The sequence below is a fragment of the Melospiza georgiana genome, chromosome 5 (genome assembly GCF_028018845.1).
Source record: "Melospiza georgiana isolate bMelGeo1 chromosome 5, bMelGeo1.pri, whole genome shotgun sequence".
Taxonomy (NCBI): Eukaryota; Metazoa; Chordata; class Aves; order Passeriformes; family Passerellidae; genus Melospiza; species Melospiza georgiana.
In genome coordinates, this window is record NC_080434.1 from 73263254 (window position 1) to 73282329 (window position 19076).

Here is a 19076-nt window from a genome sequence, read left to right on the forward strand (position 1 = left end):
AGTACAGAGGGACAATCAGTGCCCTGGTCCTGCTGGCCACACCACTGCTGACACAGCCCAGGGTGCCACTGGCCACCTGGCAATGCTGTGGCTCATGTTCAGCCCCCCTGACCAGAACCCCCAGGTCCTTTCCACCCACTGCTCCCAGCCTGGGGCTGCTGTGACCCAAGGGGAGGACCTGGCACTTGGCCCTCTTGAGCCCCAGACTCACTGATCCATCCTGCCCAGACCCCTCTGCAGGTCCCTCATGTCCCCCAGCAGGTCAACACTCCCACCCAACCCAGTGTCATCTGTCCAGTGCCCTCAATCCCCTCACCCATCAATTAGAATATTAAATGGAACTGGAGAGAACCAAAGCACAGTAACTCTGGACTTGACAAGACCCCAACAAAAAATGAGCAAAAATCCCCTTTCTGTTTTAAACAGAAGGCATTTTTCTTGCTCTTTTCCATCTGGCACTTCAAGTAGCTGTCTTTACTTCACAGTCATCTTGAAGTTTTTAATAAGTCGTACAATGTGCAAACTCAAACTGAAAGAAATTATCCCTTACTTCTTCTCTTCCAAAGTTCAACTGGTGAGTAAAAATAGCTCCCCATCATGTCTCTGCTCTGCATCCCAGCAGGAGCAAGGGTACTCAGTGCTGACACACCATCGCCATGCTCCAGTGCATGGAGCTGCAGCCTCCTCACTCACCAGAACTCTGCTGGTTCGTTTGCATGTGTGTCCTGTCAAGCTAATTGGCAAAACACAACTTCCCCATTCAAATTTACAGGAGGGGTTTTTGCTGTTTGAAGAGGACGAGCTTTAATGGTGGAAATCACATTTTCAGTTTGGAGAAAGCAAGCCCTTCAGTCACAGTGGAATGTTTTGCACAGCATTGTGTTCAGTCAAGCCACAGGTTGTGTTTTTAATAAGTGCATTTACCTTAAGCCAGTTCACAAATGAAAGCTCACTGCCTCCCACACTATTTCTGTGTGGTAAAACAAAACACAAAAAGATTGACCAAGCATCTCCTCAGGAGCACCATTAACTAAAGAATCCCACTCTAAATTGGTGCCATTTCCAGCAGATCCCAGAGTGCTTTCCCAGGTGAGCTCATCATTTGCATGCACAGGATGCAGGGTGGGATGGGGCACAGAAAAATTAAGTGAATTATGCCAGGTCACTTCTGAGGCTTCTCACAAACGTGACAGAACCACCATGAGCATCTGGAACATTCCACAGCGACTTGGGACATCTGCTACCACTGCCATCTCTGCTGCCCTTTCTCTTCCAATTCCCCTGGCAATAATTGGACCACATTTGCCCTGAAAGCCAGTACCTACATTTGACTTCAATAGTCAACTAAGATTTTTAGTAACCAGAAACTTCTACAAAAAAAAACAAAAAAACAAACAAACAAACACACAAACAAAAAAAAGAACCAAACAAACAAAAATCAAAAACCAACCAAAAGCGACCCCAAACAAACAAAAACTTCAGGAAAGTGATTCAGTTCTCATGTAGGACATTAAATTCCTAACACAGGTCCTTCAGTGATGCCTTTTATAGAGGCACAAATCCCACACAAAGCAGCTGTATTTATGCTCAAGTGTGCTTCAAAACTAGAACACACATGTCTAACAATGTCATTGCAAAGTACAAAGTAATTTGGTTTTCCTGATTCCTAAATATCTTAATGCAAATGTGAAATAAGCTTAGTACACTCAGTCCCACTTTACTTACTTAAAAAAGAGTTCAAACAGGCTTGCACTGCCTTAACTAACTCGACTTAAAATCATACTTAAGTAAATGCAAGCTGTTTCCCAGGTATTATATGGCTTATTCACTCCTTTCACTATGCACTCCTGTGATCAAACACATCTCAGATGTAACAGGTGAGGTTATTTACTATTTATAAAAACAACCACTGTTTAGTATTCTTTTTAGAATTAGTCTTCTAAAATGAAAACTAATTTTGATTCATTCTCTTTGAAAATCTGAGAGAGAAGTAGATGATTCTGACATCATTTTTTCCTGCACAAAAAAAGAAAAATTCCCTTCCGCCAATAAATCTTTAGGGCACTTCAATAGCTGCTGGAATTGTGTAAATACTTCAGAATATTCATCATTTCTATGAGAGAATATTCCCAGGACAGCAAAAAACCCCAAATTGAATTTTCAGTTTCTTGGGAGTTTTTTTTTCTCTGACTGTGAGTGTAAGATAATAGTTTCTATTTCTGTATTTGTTAACATATTTTTTTAATGTATTTTTTTAAACAAAGCCACAAAGCTCAGAAAAATCACTAACAGAATTTAACAGACTTAAAAAACAGTTCAGATGGAAGATGGTAGCAAAGTTATGAAAATCAATGCAAAACTGCAATATTCTCAGTACTTCAAGTTCTCAATTACTGGCTCCATGCAAGACACTCTTTTGTACTTTCTTAATTCAGAGGACTAAGAAAATAAGACTCATGATTTTGGAGAGTTCCCATAATCCTGAGTCTTTCAACCGAGTGGCAGAACTCGTTCCTCAACTGCAAGTAAGGAAACAAACCAATCTTGGAACAGCACTTTGGTAGAAGAGTTATCCTGCAATAACTCAGGATGCAGCCAGAATCCTGTCCATTTGTGAGCCCACTCCAGCTCCCATCAGTACCAACCAGCAGCTGAATAATTCCATGTCCTGCAGGATCCAAATCTGTTAAGACAGGAAAAGTTGTGCCTGCAGCTTGCTGTTCTCCTAATTCCTACTAAAAACCTTTCCTGTTTCTTTCTCTAAGGAGATGGTTCTCACTGCTGAATACACAATGCTGGTTTTAAATTTTAGATGGCTGCAGGGTGGTCACAAGACAAATGCCAAGAATATTTGCACACCTCTCTATTTACAGTAAAAAAATCATCTGGATTCAAAACACATGAAACAAAGACATGGTAAGACAAAGCCTTGAACACAAGTCTGCCAAATACAAACAACACACATAAGCAGACCCAAAAGGCAATGTATTGTGAAACCTTTCAAAACCATACAATACTATAGGAATTAAGTAAACTGCAAACTCCCCTGCAATACTCTCAGTCATAGCTAATTTGTGATTTCCTGTACGCTCAGTACTGACAGCACAATGGAGCCTCTATTGTGGGCCTCCTCCCACAAGCTTTTCAAAAATGCAAGACATTCTTTTTATCTACACTGGCGTGGCCAAAATACATTGAGCTCTACACAGATAAAAGGTCGTTTTAGACGCTGCTTCTGTTCATAAAACTGCAAAATAAAAATGTGCTGCCTGGTGGTGCTGAGTGTAAAGTTCACAAAGGAGCAGTGCTGTGGTGGCTGAACTGCTGACCACACATCTCAGGCAGGGCACATGAAGGAAGCCACTTCAGTTTGAGGGTAACAGAGAAGGTTCCACACTGAGAACTCTGCAAATTCAACACAATTCAAATCAGCTTGGAGAGTCTCACAGGAGCTGAAAAAAATAATGAAAATTTGACAGAATTCATGGGATAAAGAAACTGCAGTATTCACTGCAAATCTTGATTGAGAGTGAAAGTAGTAAGTGCTTTGGGTGCAAGTAACTAATTTATGGAGGTATTAAAAATTGATATTGCATACTTTTTATCTTAAAGGATCCTGAAAGCTAACACAAGCCAACCAAAATGAACAAGACTTTCTGCTGGTAGCAGAAATGAAAGACAATAATCCTGGCACAGGACAGGCTGAGAAAAAACAACCAGCACAGACAGTATGCAGACACAGTAAGCAGACAAAGTATGCAGGAGAGAATTTGGTGGGGACACAAAATAAAACCTAAAATGCTGCACTGGCTTTGATCAGCACCTTAATGACCTTCTTAGTCAAAAAGTAATGTGTTAAAATGGAATTAGCTGCCCAGTTCCAGTCAGCATGGGAACACACACAGAATACTGAATTACTCAAGATCACTTCTCAGGAACCCTGATTATATGAATGGGAAAATCAACGACATGAGAAAGGCTGTGATACACATTAATGCTGCTCACTGAAGCACCAGACACACATTAAGATGGTTGGTAGACCACAAATGCGAAAACGCTCATTACCCGGTTGAAAATAAACAGTTTAACATATCTGGTACAACACATTAAAGTGAAAAAATATTTAAGCATCAGTTTAAGAGTTTGGAGACTGGCTTGTGGTTATCTCTGCTAAACACTTTTGTCCTGCATGACTCTGCACAGACTGAACCGATGCACTCAGCAAGAGACAAACTGGCTGCAACCATCTAATGAAATTTGACTCATCTGGGAATTCTGATGAACTGCTCCACATCACTGTTTCTGCTAAGCCATACATTTTTCCTTGCAGGATTGAGAGTGCTGCAAATATGCCAAAAGCAACATCAATTTTGGACTGTTTGGCTTAAAATAGAAGGTTAATTCTGAGAATCCATATTCAGGTAAAAATACCACAGAAGCCGATGGAAACTTCGCAATTACAAATTAAAGGCACGGGGATCTGCATCAATGGCACAGTCATCACCGTCTGCCAGCCCCCAGCAGCACCTCTTGCTGACTCTAAGTCTGACTAAGAGCTGCCTGGGGCAGTTCTCTCTTCCTACAAAGCCTCCTGCACATCAGCCCAATCCAACTGGAGAGCACACACATCCTGGTACAGCTCCTTTCTGGCTCATTCTCCCAACTCCTGACTCACCCAAGTGCTATGATGACATTCTGCAGAGTGAAAAGATCTATGTGTAGCAGCAGATGATGAAAATCCCCTGCAGTGCTGCTTCTCTCCTGGCTCTTTTCTGAGCCCAGCCTGGCCAGGGCACTGTCTGAGCACGCTGCAGGACAGTCCCCTGGCCATTCCCCTGCCTGGCCAGGCACAGGGTGGGCAGAGGAGTGCCAGAGACAGAACCCAGCCTGGTGGGAATGCAGCAGGGACAGAACCCAGCCTGGGGGGAATGCAGCAGGGACAGAACCCAGCCTGGTGGGAATGCAGCAGGGACAGGAACAGAGCCTGGTGGGAATGCAGCAGAGACAGAACCCAGCCTGGGGGGAATGCAGCAGGGACAGAACCCAGCCTGGTGGGAATGCAGCAGGGACAGAACACAGCCTGGTGGGAATGCAGCAGGGACAGAACCCAGCCTGGTGGGAATGCAGCAGGGACAGAACCCAGCCTGGTGGGAATGCAGCAGGGACAGGAACAGAGCCTGGTGGGAATGCAGCAGGGACAGGAACAGAGCCTGGTGGGAATGCAGCAGGGACAGAACCCAGCCTGGGGGGAATGCAGCAGGGACAGAACCCAGCCTGGGGGGAATGCAGCAGGGACAGAACCCAGCCTGGGGGGAATGCAGCAGGGACAGGAACAGAGCCTGGTGGGAATGCAGCAGGAACAGAACCCAGCCTGGTGGGAATGCAGCAGGGACAGCCTCAGAGACTCCCACTTGCCATTCCACACGGCAGCCACGGGCTCATTTTCCTATTGATCATGTTTGGAGGGTGGGAGAGAAGAACCATCTGCCACATGGCAGCACAACAGCAGCGAGCCCAGCTTCCAGAGGCTCTGAAGCTGAAAGCAGGACAGCTCTCCTCCGCTGCCCCAGGAGCTCAGCTTTCCTAAATCACTATCTGCTGTGGTTAGACCCTGCCCTGACTGCCCAACAAGCCGTGGGTGAGGCCTAGTCCCTTCTGCACAAGCCCAGACACATTCAGGTCAATGTGCACAACCCTGGGCTGCCCACTGAGGTTCCCCCACTGCACACACTCCTTGTCTCAGGAGGTCACACGTGAGCCAAGCACAGAAGGTGCCAAAGCAACGCCTGCTCTCAAAGGCAGCAGAAGTTGTGCCCTTGTCATGTTCTGCACGGCAGTGTGAGAATTCACTGCTATTAAAGCTTTCAGCACATCCTGCCAGGACAAACTCCCATCCCTCTCATCACAGGGTGTGCCTGTGTCCCGCAGCAGAAGATGGAATCTGTCTAAAAACACTGCTGCTGTTCAGGAAGACCATTAGAGCACATCCAACAATACAGAGCTGGACTGCACACAGCAATCTGGAACTGTGACTCAAGTCAAGTAAGAAATGTTTCCCTGCTTCCTTCCTTTTTTTTTCATTGTGAGCTGGCATCAGAGCTCCCCTAAATAGAGCAAAAGGAGAGGAGGGGTAACATGGGGAGCTCTGGCACACAGGCAGAAAGCATGAACAACTTGCACTGCAGACTTATGTAACTTTGCTGCTGGTGACACAACTCGCTCAAGGGTGGTGCAGGCACGATAAGGGACATCCACTGACCTGTAAATAGAACTATTAAAATATGCCTTGAAATACCTCACGTAAAGCAAAATTATATAATCACATTGCCTCCTGCTTTAATACTGAAACAACAAAGGATTCATATGCAACAGAAATGAAAGCTTTCTATTAATACCTCAACTTCAGAATTAGAGAATTAGCTGAACAATTGTCCCCAGTCCCCAGGGCCCGCTTTTTCTGCAGAGGATCCCTTCTGGCTGACTACCCTGGAAGGTTTACTGCAAAGAAGTTCCTCTAAAAGCCCCTTGAAAAATGCAGGTATAAAAAAAGAGATGAAAATGCAAGGATAAGCAAAAGTCATCCAAAATAAATACCAGCATGAAACATGCTATTGTATTAGCTACACTTAATTCAAAGAAAAAAAATAAAAAAATCAAACAATGTCAATTTTCAATTATGCTGATTAGAAACAAACTGGATAATTAGTAAATAGAATAATAATATAGGAAACATGATATGTTTGAAATGAAGTGACAAAAATATTCCAGAAGAGAGAACAAGCTAATTGATAATCTTCCTCAAAAATTAATTTCTCATTCTGCTATAGCAAACATAAACACTTTTTTGTCGCACATCAAAAAACAATTAACCTATTCATCTAAGGCACAGATGTTTTTCAGGAAAGGTTTTTTTGAGCAATTTTTTTTTTTATTTGGCATTTAATTTTACCTTGTGATTTATTTTTTTTTAATTATTATTTCATTACTGCTGGAGCACCCATAGGGTAAAGACCCAGGTTAAGGCAGGCAGGCACCACTGGGCTGCTTGCAGCAGGCAGAGCCTGAGGGTAGGGCTGGGGAATCCAGATCAGATCCTCCCATCCTGACACACCACAGACTGCAGCTACTGGGTGGCACAAATCAGAGGAGCCCAGGGACTGTCTCCTGTTCCTCCAGGAACCAGAGACTCTTGGGTCATGTTCAAAAACAATCTGAACTTTCTGCCCACTTCAACCACCAAACCAAAGGTGAACACCAAAGGCACCAAAACCAAGTCTAATCTGGGGACTCTCAGCACCTTTTTTGTGTCATGAAGGATTTGGATTCTTACTCCATTTCCCCTGACCACATTAACCATCTGGGGAGATGGGCTGAGGATTGCTGTGCACTGGCAAAGATCCTGTCCCAGTCACAGCTCCTAACCTGGACTGGCAAAGATCCTGTCCCAGTCACAGCTCCTAACCTGGACTGGCAAAGATCCTGTCCCAGTCACAGCTCCTAACCTGGACTGGCAAAGATCCTGTCCTGATCACAGCTCCTAACCTGGACTGGCAAAGATCCTGTCCCAGTCACAGCTCCTAACCTGGACTGGCAAAGATCCTGTCCCAGTCACAGCTCCTAACCTGGACTGGCAAAGATCCTGTCCTGATCACAGCTCCTAACCTGGACTGGCAAAGATCCTGTCCTGATCACAGCTCCTAACCTGCACTGGAAAAGATCCTGTCCTGATCACAGCTCCTAACCTGGACTGGCAAAGATCCTGTCCTGATCACAGCTCCTGACCTGGACTGGCAAAGATCCTGTCCCAGTCACATCTCCTAACCTGCACTGGAAAAGATCCTGTCCCAGTCACAGCTCCTAACCTGCACTGGAAAAGATCCTGTCCTGATCACAGCTCCTAACCTGGACTGGCAAAGATCCTGTCCCAGTCACAGCTCCTGACCTGGACTGGCAAAGATCCTGTCCTGATCACAGCTCCTAACCTAAACTGGAAAAGATCCTGTCCTGATCACAGCTCCTAACCTGGACTGGCAAAGATCCTGTCCCAATCACAGCTCCTAACCTAAGCTAGAAAAGATCCTGTCCCAATCACAGCTCCTAACCTGGACTAGCAAAGATCCTGTCCCAGCCACAGCTCCTAACCTGGACTGGCAAAGATCCTGTCCCAATCACAGCCCCTAACCTAAACTGGCAAAGATCCTGTCCCAGTCACAGCTCCTAACTTAAGCTAAAAAAGATCCTGTCCCAGTCACAGCTCAGAGACCCTAAACCAAAACTGGAAGCACTGCTGAGTTTCTCCAGCTCTCCCAGAGGAACACTGGTGAGGGAGCAAAGGGTTACATTTCAGCAGGAAATGTTAATTTTAGATTTATCTGCAACGCATGTTTTCCTCCTGATCAATTCACAGACTAAAATGAATCATCATCTTTGCTCTTGAGGCAATAGGGGAGAAAGAGACCCAAAACTACAGCTGGGAATTTGTTTTCCTGAGCTGTAAATCCATTGCTTCTCTGTCTGGGAGTGAGAAAGCACGTGCAGCTGAGGAACTAAGGCTAAAGGGCTCTGTACTACAGCTTTTATCCTCACCTTAAATTTTAGGACACGTATTAAAAGTGTAACTTCATCCCTACTCTCACACTAAATAAATAATGATGGGGGCAGGAGGTGAGGGAGCCTCAGAGGAGGCTGCTGCACTGCCAGCTGCTCTGGGATGTGAGAGCTTGACACACGCTGGGGCATCACCTCACCAATGCTCCCAGCTGCCTTGGGAGGCAAAAACCTGACTGCTGCTCTTAAAGGCAGGTCTCACACACCAGCAGCCCAGGGCTCCAGATAAGCTGCAAGAAATACAGTCATTACAAATGCACGGTACAGAAGTCAAAACAAAATGGCAACAAGAACTTTTAGTCCAAAACATCAGCACCGTTTCAAATTTGAATTCTCTTATGTTACATACCGCTGTATTTCAGATAAGAGAATTAAGGATAATGTTGCTTTTCAGCATCTTTGCTACAAACACATTAAAATCTATGCCTTTGTACACACTCACTGCTGTTCAAGCTGCTTTCTAGGAAAACAGGCTTTTTACTTTTTTTATCATATTTACAGTATATACAGTAAAATACTCTCCCCAGAAGGGATGGCCCAGCCTAGCCAGTGATCTGCAGTAGATGTTCCTATTTAATAACGAGGGATTGACTTTATGTTTCAAAAGGCTGGCAAGTGCACTGCTCTGTGTGTGCGTGATAGCACTCCACAGCGTGCAGCCCAGTCCCAATCTCTGGGATCACACTGTGGCTAAGAGCTGCAACCCACTCTGTCTGCACTGCAAACAAAACAATGGCTCTCAGAAACTGAGAGATTAATAAATCGAAGGATCACACATTTCTAACAAAGGGCAGACACTATTTTATCTTTATGGTGCAGAAGGACAAGGCAAGAGGTAACCAAACTGACAAGCATAAGGGCACCTGCAATTTGTTTTATCATGCTATCAGAACTCCAAGGATGACGGAGTATCACAGCATATACAATATTTACATTTCTACACGTAGTGTACTGTGTGCTCAGAGCTGCATGCTCCAGCTACTCCGTAACTACGGATGACAACACTGTAATGCAAAATTCACAAAGGTGACGGGAGGAGTTTCATTTCAGAATAGCAGCTTCATTGACTAAACTCCTCTACTGAGCATGACTCCAGCATATCTCGGGATTATTACTATTTAATTTGCCAGTTCAGTAAGAAATAACACATTCCCTGATGGAGAAATACAGAATCTCTGTTATTTTGGGGGGAATGGGGGGGTGTGACAGAGAACACACCCCTGACTCTGCATCAATTTACCCCCTCAATGCCATCAAACAAACACAGAGAAGCCAAATTCATGTCCCAAGTACTATTCTACATAAACAATGACAAAAACGAGGGAACAATTTAACTCCCCCACTTTCTCTCATCTGTTTATCAACTGCAGCCACCTCATAAATACCCATTTCTTGTCCAGGCTGGAAGAGAGGCAGGTGGGGGGCAGAGAGAGGGTTGTTTGTTTCCTTGTGGTTTGAAATACTCCGATGAATTGCCAATGGGCAAAATATTCTGTCACTACCTCACTCTGGGGATGGCTGACATAATAATAAACTGAAGAGGATGCTATCTGTCAAACATTAAGGAATTCCAATATTGAAATCTTGCTGCCTTTGGGGGTCAATAAAGAGCAACATTACAAAAGGCACTAAAGTTAGCAGTTTGGGCTGCTAATTTTACATGCCTGCTTCACCAGCACACAGCTAAAAATAGATAAAACAGATAAGAGCACAGAACAAAGAGATGCACTGGACAATTATCTTTCTGCTGGCAGTCTAATTTATACTCAGCTTTTTAACTCTTCTTTATTATAAAAGAAACAGATTTTCAAAGTATTATTTAATGCAATCTCAATAGAAAATTATTAAAGAATGTTTTATTTTTCTTAGTATCTCCTTGCTCCTGTCCTAGTGGGACAGAATAATGAGATTTAAAATATTTTAATAAGGGCATCAGGCTATTTGCCAAGGGGCTCGAATACTAAGTAAGAATATTTACATGTTTTAAGACCCTGGAGGAGGAATCAGCGCAAAGCTCTTGAAACACATACACACATCACAAATATGACGGTTAATTTTAATTTACTGGAAAAGAAAGTACACACTCACTTCAGTTTATTAGGCCTCATTATTCTCAATGAGGCTAAAGGGATGATTATCTTTAGCTGCTCTAACGTGGCCTAAAAGCAAACAGTCTTCCTCATAAGGACAACGCTTACTGAAATATGTGAATTTGTACTAAAACACTGTGAAATTGATCAATTTAACTTACAACAGGTAAAATTTTAAAAACCAGCACTGCTAACAACATTTTCTACCATTATTCTGTCCAGCTCGGTTCTATGACTTAAATCCTGACTTTTGAAATTAATTTTTAGAGGAAAACAAAGCAGCATAGCAGTCTGACTCATATCTACACTGTAAACAGGCTGATTCTATGCTTTGTAGCCTTCTTTTGGTAACATTTGCTTACAAAATGATAATGTTTATAAACAGAATCGACATTCTGTCTCCTTATGTCTGGGGGCAAGAAAAAAAAAATCACCTTCAGATTAACATGACAATTTATGCCCGGCAATTCTGGAGGCATCACCCTGTGCATATTATTCATGTTACCTTAAAAACAACACCATAAACGCACGCTTAAAAAAAAAATAAAAGTAAGGGAAAGGAAGAAACAGAGAAATTGAGATTTAGGGTGAAGAGCCTTACCTCTGACACACAACCCGTCCGCAGCTGTGCCAAAACCATCCCACCAGGCAGGCCTCAAGCACTTTTTTACAGCAATAAAAACGCCGCTTTTAAACTTCCTGTTTATCCAAACACCGGCCCAGCTTTCCCGCAGCTCGGAGCCGGCACCGCTCACCCCACGAGCGACAGACAGGGGAACCCAACACCCCAAAGCTCCGCGGGGAACCCAACATCCCAAATCTCCCAACATCCCAAATCTCCCCTGGCGGACCCAACATCCCAAATCTCCCAACACCGCAAATCTCCCCTGGCGGACCCAACATCCCAAATCTCCCAACACCCCAAAGCTCCCCTGGCGGACCCAACACCCCAAAGCTCCGCTGGGGAACCCAACATCCCAAATCTCCCCTGGCGGACCCAACACCCCAAAGCTGCCCTGGCGGACCCAGCACCCCAGAGCCCTCCGGGGCGCAGCTTCAGCGCCCTTTCAGTTCGGTACTTCGGGACGACTCGCACCCCCGCCCCTCCGCCTCCCGTTTTTATTTCCCTTTATGTTTTCACCCAACCTCAAAAAGCAGCCACCGGGCAAAGTTGCGCCGGCGCTGCGGCCGCCCAGCAGCCCGGCAGCCCGCGGCGGGGCCCGGAGCGGCGGTGACGGGCACACAAAGCGCGGCGGTGGCGGCGGCGGCCGCTCGCGTGTGTCCCCCCCTCCGCCCCGCTCCCCGCCCGCCCCGCACCGCGGCGAGCAGGCCGGATGGTTACCTAGAGGCAAGCCCTTGTTCAGGAGGTGCGAACTTCCCATGGAGGCGCCGCGCTCCGTCCGCGCCCGCCGCGGGGAGGAGGAGGACGCTGAGGACGAGGAGGATGCCGGGGGGCAGCGCCGCTCGGAGCCGCCGCGGCAGCCGCGGCATATGGCGGCCGCTCCGTGGGCGCCCCCGAACTGAGCGGCGCCTCGGTGCGCGCCCCCGCCGCCGGGCGCGTCCCCGCCGCCGCCGCGCGCACGCGCGCCCGCCCGCCCCCGCGGGAGGAAGGGAGGGGCGGGGTGGGGCGGAGGGGGGGCGTGGGGGGGAGCGGCCGCTGCCGCCGCCGCCGCCGCGCCCCCCAGGCTCGATCTCCTGGTTCTAGGCGGGCGCCGAGACGAACGAGACAGCGGGGCGGGCGAGCCTGGCTCGGCCGCGCGCAGCGAAACCGGGACCTGCCCTGGGACGCGATGTCGCCAGTGCTTTGCTCTGCTTTGTTTTGTTCTGTTCAAACTTCGGCAAAGTTAACGCCGGCTGCGTTCACAGAGTCACGGAATGGGTCATTTTGTAAGAGACCACAGCGGGTCATCGGGTCAAACCTCCCCGCTCAAACAAGGTTTTCCCAGAGCGCCCGGCTCAGGATTGCGTCCAGACGGGTCTGGAAGATCTCCAGGGAAGGAGACTCCACACCCTCTCCGGACAATGTATTCCGTGTGCAGTCACTGAAAGCAAAGAAGTTCCCCGCACGTTCAGGTGGAACTTCTGCCCATCACTTTCTGCCCGTTCCTGCCATCACAAACACCAGCACTTCTGGTGTTTCGCTGTATTTGTGATCTGGCTAAGGCTTTTCTCTCATGAACTAACAGGAATGAAAACAAATCAAGTCATAGCGCTGTAATTTTGCTCTCGGTGAGGGTCAGCGCCTCCTGCAGCACCCACGATCCGCCCTGAAGTGCCCCAGAACTAACCCCGCGGTCTCCGCGGGGTCGGCACCGCCGCGAGCGGTGAAAATTCTAAGAGAAAGATATTCTAAGAAATTCTAAGAGCAGCGAATTGCCCGAAGCCGAAGAATCCAAGGCCCATTTCTTCCCCACGGGAACGCTCCCATCGCGCCCACGTGGCCGCGGTCCCTCGGGGTCACCCCGCGCCCGCCATGCCCTCCCCGCCCCAGCAGCGGCGGCGGCGGCCGACGCGAACCAAAGTGGCGGCGGCGGCCCCGCGGCCGCTGGGTCGGCTGACGGCGGCCCCGCCCGGGCGCGGTGAGGGAGCGGCGGCCGCCATGGCCCCGCCGCCTCCTGCCCCGAGGCTTTTTTTCTCCAGAGCGCCCGGAGCTCCGCTCCAGCCCTCCCAGAAACTTTCGCTCTACTGCCACAGCTGCCCCTTCCTCCTTGCCAGCCGCGGGCGGGAAGCGGAGCTGCGGCCGTTCGCTCGTCCGTCCCCACCCACAGCCCAGCCCTGCCCGGCAGCGAACATCCCTTCTCTGGGTTTTTCCAGAAATAAAACGATCGTTTCCTGTCAGCAACCGGCCCCGGCATCCCTCAGGGACTCGGACCCGCTCGGATAAAGACAGACACTCCTGGGTAGCAAACAAGAGAAATTCACTGGGAGAACGGACAGGGCTGTAGATTTTTTCCCCGGGGTTTTTTGGGATTGGTTTACCTATGAGGGGAATATTTGAACCCAGAGGTTATGAAGGGTGGTTTCAGCCTCTGAGTTGTGTGGATTTCAGGAATCCGCTCAGGGCACAACTCAAGGATTTTAGCATAACAGGCAGCCTTCAGCAGCTTGGCTCCAGCTCCCTAAAAACTTGTTTTCCCCCATCATTTCCCAGGTAGCGTGTCCCTTTCATGGGATTATCCACCGGGATTGGAAGGTGGCTCCCAGGACAAGTTTATGCAGCCTCTGATTTATCTTCATTTTCCTCCTGTATTCCTGGGAAAGCCTTTTGTGGCTCAGCACAGACGTCTCAGACATCCCTCAAAGAACAGCTTCCCTAAATTCTCACTGTGCATCACTAGGGCAGCATCTAGCCAAGCGCCTCATGTGGGGTTTGTATAAATAAATTTGGGTTTAATCACTTTAAAGTGGCTAACCACTTTATTGCCATTTATAAATGTTAGCAAAATATAAAAACACATACATATCAAAGCTCTAAGGAGAAAATAATTATTTTTTTCTCCCTCACTGCTCCAGTTGCCATGTGGCAAAGTATCAGGAATGAACATTAGGGGGTCAAACACGCTTAAACCACAAGAGAAATATCTGTGAATACCAATATGGATATGAAAATCTCCAGAAAAAAAGAAATTACCAGAGGAAAAGGAAAAAATCAAAAGTGAAATTAAGAATTCAGCTGCATTTTTTAATAGAGAGACATAAACAGATCCAGGCACTGAGACCATGTCCTCGGTGGGGTTACATGACTGGGCAAATGTTTAGATCTAAACTGGAACTGCTGCTTCGGGGAGGGAGGGGAGTGTGGCGCAAAATATTATGACAAGGGGAGTGCTCTAAGTGAGGATAAGTTGGCATGATGAACAGATGGAGGATTCAATAACAGGAGGTTATTAATACTGCAGTTTGGTATTCTCTACGCTGCTTCGTGAAGGGATTCATATGCTTGCTCTTTTTCCTCTTCTGATTGTACACAGACCTAACAAATACACACACTGTAGGTACCACGGGACTCAGGTTCCTCCTGGCACACCCATCACTGGTTCATGCTTCCTGGGAAAACACCCTCAGCCGATGCTGACTGGAGCAGCAGCAGCAAGCCCAGCCGCACCTGCTGAAGGCAAGGGGTTGTCTGACCCCGTGTCCCCAGCCAAAAGGTCTCGGCACGCTGCTCCACAGCTGCCACAAGGCACCTGCTCCACAGAATGAACTATGCAGACTCCCAGGATGGAAAAGAACAGGAAATAACTCAAGCAAAATTGGAGTTTCCCTTCAGAACACAATGCACTGCTCTTTCTGCTTCAGAAAATGCAGCTCATTTTGCCCCAAATTCAGCCCCCCTCCCTTGCATGGCTGTCAGTGGCCTAGTTCTGGACTGGACATGAGGAAATCCAGGAGCAGAAGAGCTGACTCCAGCCAAGCCTCGTCCATTTTGCTGCCTGCTTTCTCCAGCAGCTCGCCTCTGGATCACCTCACACTCAGTCATCCTCACAACTTTTACACCATGGCTCACAGGGCTACAATGCATCTTTCACAAAGCCTAACAATCCCCATCCTCGTACTGCAATCTCTTCTTTCACTAGCAGTGTAACACAGCTGAGTGTCTTCTGTGCCCTGTACTAAGAATTATGGCATTTTTCAAACCCCCAAACTGTTCCTTGGCTCCTCACGAGTCAGCTGGAGGAGCACATGTGCTGCACAGCAAATACATTGTTTTAAGTGTATCTGTTAACAGCCACATGTATAATTTAAGTGCAAGTTTTATTCCCCTCAGAATGGGCAACCATAAGGGCATGACCTTGGGCTGTCACAAATTCAGGGCATTAGGGCTCACTATCTTTAGCAGATGGGACTTTGAAGATAGCGAAAGAGGAAGTTTTGCTGTTTTACCCCTGAGATGCATGTTGAATGTTTTCTGAAGTGTAGAGTGAGCTTTGACAATTTTCTTACACAAAGATACTGCTATTGTGTGCTTACAGATTTTCTTTGGTTTGTCACAGCCATGCATGCTGGTTCTTTCATGCATGATTTTGCTTTGTTATCAAACAGACGTCATTCATTGTAACAGTTTTTAAAGCCATAAATTTAAAACCGTTATGCATTTTTAATCAAAATGCAAGATTATGTTTCAATGGAATATCTTAACTTCTGTCAACAGTAAATCTTGCAGATGCTATTATGAGATCCTAGGAGAGATTTATGTCAGAAGAAAAGAATGGTTGGATAAAGAGGGCCCAACACTTAACCTTTATCCTAAAATAGATTGTTTAAATGTATAATCAAACTAAGTCGATTCAATTTATTTAAAACCTGGAAAGAAAACTTTGTTTGGATTTAAATATTTCCTTAATTCTTTCACTTAGATCCTGAGGAGCATTTGTTTATATAACACACAGAGAGATCAGCCTCCTTTGATTTTGCAATTGCGTATTTCAATTACAGCTTCTTTTTTTTTTTAGTTATAACTTCCCCTGTGTGCAACTTCCCACTGCAGGAAGTTAATGCTTTCTGGTTCATGTGAAAAGTCATTTTGGAGAAAAATCTACAGGTTTTGAGGGGAAAATGGGAAAAAAAAATTGACTAAAGAGAACCACCTAATCTTTAAGAAATTGCAGTCATTGCAAGCATGAAATAAAATAGAGGACCTTCATCTACTGTTAGAAAGAAGGTGAAGGATGAAAGTAGTAGATTAAAGTTCCACTTAATGAACAAGAAGTTCAGCTGTGTCAAACACTCAAAGTCATTTTTGAAATGCCAAATGTGCATTGCTCCTTTCTCAGACTGGAACAGCTCTACTAGGTCTATGCTGGAAATACAAAGTGAAGAAGCTTATAGTGAGCTGAATGAATGGAAGAATAAATTCCCTTCAAGCCACTGAACACAAAAAACCCTCTCTCTTCTGATGTTATCTGTATTAAGTGACTAAGGGATATTCTTCTTGTTCTCACCCTCTTCATACAAGTGCTAAAAACATAAGAACCCAGGGTCAAATTAAATCCTCTGCATTTTCTTGTTGTCGTGAAACAAGACATATTATTTTCCGTCTAGTTAGGGGGAGTTACCAGACCATCTCCAGGATGGTCTGTGTTGTGGCCGAAGAGAAAAAGAAGACAGAGATGAACAGCAGAAGAAACCTATCAAGAACCATGAGTGGATGTCAGCCATTGTCCATCTGTTCACAGTGGAATAAATCCAGACCTGAAGGAACAATTGCAACCTGCCCCATATGGCTCCCTCCCTTCTGCGCTGGCAGGGCTTCTTTGGGGATTTGACATTGGATGAGGTAAAGGAGAAGCAGCACAATCTGTGTTCCCAGAAATGAGCAGCCAATTAACATGAAAGGACAAAAAATGGGTTAGTGACCCAGGGAAGGTTTTCTCCTCCTCACCTGAAATCCTGCTCATTCAAACTGTGTAACTGGCATAGCTGAGGGTCCTGCTATTAATGAAATCTTAAAATTTTACATTTAGGTACTAACAAAATTCTGTGGACAGTGGGAATCCCTCAGTTGGTGAGACCACAGATCCAGTTGTCTCCAAAGTGTTAAAGAAGGCATTTAGAATATATTACACTCACATTCCATTAAAAATTATAATGCACTATGCTTTCAACATAATGAACCAGTGTAACAACATTCTGCATTTACTTTTATACAACTGGATTATTGAGTAGTAATTTACTTCTCAAGTTTTAAATCAGTCTGGGCCTGGCCATGAAGCAAAGTGCTATTTTTCAGATGATTAAGGGAAGTAGGCTCTGGCCTTTGCAGAATAGTTATGAAATCTGACTCTCTCTTTAGAATTATAATGAGAACCAGATACTCTTTATGATGCTGCATTCTGCATGCAAAAAAAGAAGAGATCTACATATTAAGGCCAACTGAAGGGATCAAAACCCACAAGTCTGTAGTAGATTCAATAACCTGCTTGGTGGTGGCAATTTCACAGGTAATATGGAGAATAATGAACCATCCCATGGCCTAAGCAGAACCAGTGGATGTCCTGAGTGAACTTGCTGCTGAAGTGTGTTAGTGAGCTGCAGTGTCATTTGCACTCTACTATCCTCCACCTCCTCTTGAGTTCTAACACACTTGGCATCTTATTTTTATCAAAGTTGTACAACAAGTAGCCAGGGAAAAAGCAAAAGTTGTATCAGAGATAGTTCTCAAGTTCCCAAACAATTCTATTTGCATTTGTGAGTGTCATTCATTCACTAGGTGGCACAGAAAGCATCATACTTGCTTGTTTCTTCCTTGTTCCAAACACACTCCACAAGACTGGGGATGCCCTCAAGAAAAACTAAACACATATGAAATCAAAGCCACATCTCACTAAGGTAGAGACTTTGCTCTGAAACTCAGCACAAGTCTTACCCATCTGAAAAACCAGCAAGGATACTAAAGGATGAAAAAAGCAGAACAGTGAAACTGTCCATTTGCTGCAAAGGACCTTAGGCACAACCACACACTGGGATTATGGACATTTATGACATTGAAATGAAGTCTCCTGCTTTGTCAGATTTTCTCAGGATGATGACAAGTCACCAGGCTTGAATTTCATCCTGTTCCAAAGTGAGCGCTGCTTTGTATCACCATGAAATACTGCACTACCAGCATTCCACCATCACCTGCTGCTAAGATAAGAGAGTGGTTCATTAGTGAGCCAGAAGTGACCTCTGGTGAATCCCCACACCAGCTCCTGAGACACAGAGCACCTCCCTGCTGTCCCTGACTGATCACACCCCCTGCAATGAAAATCCATCCTGCTGCACCCCAACACCAGTCAGCAGCTGCACCCCAGCAGTGGAGCCCTTCAGGTGCCTGCAGTCACCCACAGGGTGCACAGCAGCTGGAACAAGCAACAGAAAACACTGACTGGTACATTGAAAAAGCCTGAACACATTTGCCTCAACACAGTAAAACCTGCCCACTGGTAACTGCTAGATAATTTAATGGACAACGATAAAACATGCAAGCTCTACCTGGAGATTAAAATTATTTAATTTAATTTAAAAAGTAGTGTATCCAGAAATTTGTAAACAAAATGAGAAAGGCATCCTATTAAATATGCAAAAAAATACCAATATTATTTTCAGTCAGTGATCTTTGAACTCTAAGAAAACAGGAAAACTAGAGTAGAGAATCACAGTAAGCAAAGAGCTGGGCAGTGAAAATCAATTTCATATTTACAACATAGGAACAATATACAGGCCAGGCAATCCATTACAGTGAATGGTCGATGGTTTCAGACCAGGAAAAGATACTAGCAAGGTTTCATGTGTAAAGCACATACCCCATCAGCCAAAGAAACATATTCCATGTTCTCTGCCTCCATATACCTGGCAACACACTAATATTTTAACCTTCTCCTAATACATTTATTTTTT

General features: G+C 45.7%; 1 protein-coding gene across 7 annotated transcripts in view; it reads right to left on the reverse strand.

Moving 5' to 3' along the window:
- The window catches only part of CTBP1 (C-terminal binding protein 1), a 236430-nt gene that overhangs the window by 54209 nt on the left and 163145 nt on the right, over positions 1–19076 (reverse strand). For 2 of the 7 annotated variants that reach the window (XM_058023767.1, XM_058023768.1), the window contains exon 1: positions 12040–12230. The exons of the other annotated variants lie outside the window; for them this stretch is intronic. In XM_058023767.1, the coding sequence (XP_057879750.1) occupies positions 12040–12079 (40 nt within the window). In that variant the 5' untranslated portion in view covers positions 12080–12230. Of the gene's footprint in view, positions 1–12039; positions 12231–19076 lie in introns of those variants that run through there. 7 annotated transcript variants of the gene reach the window in all.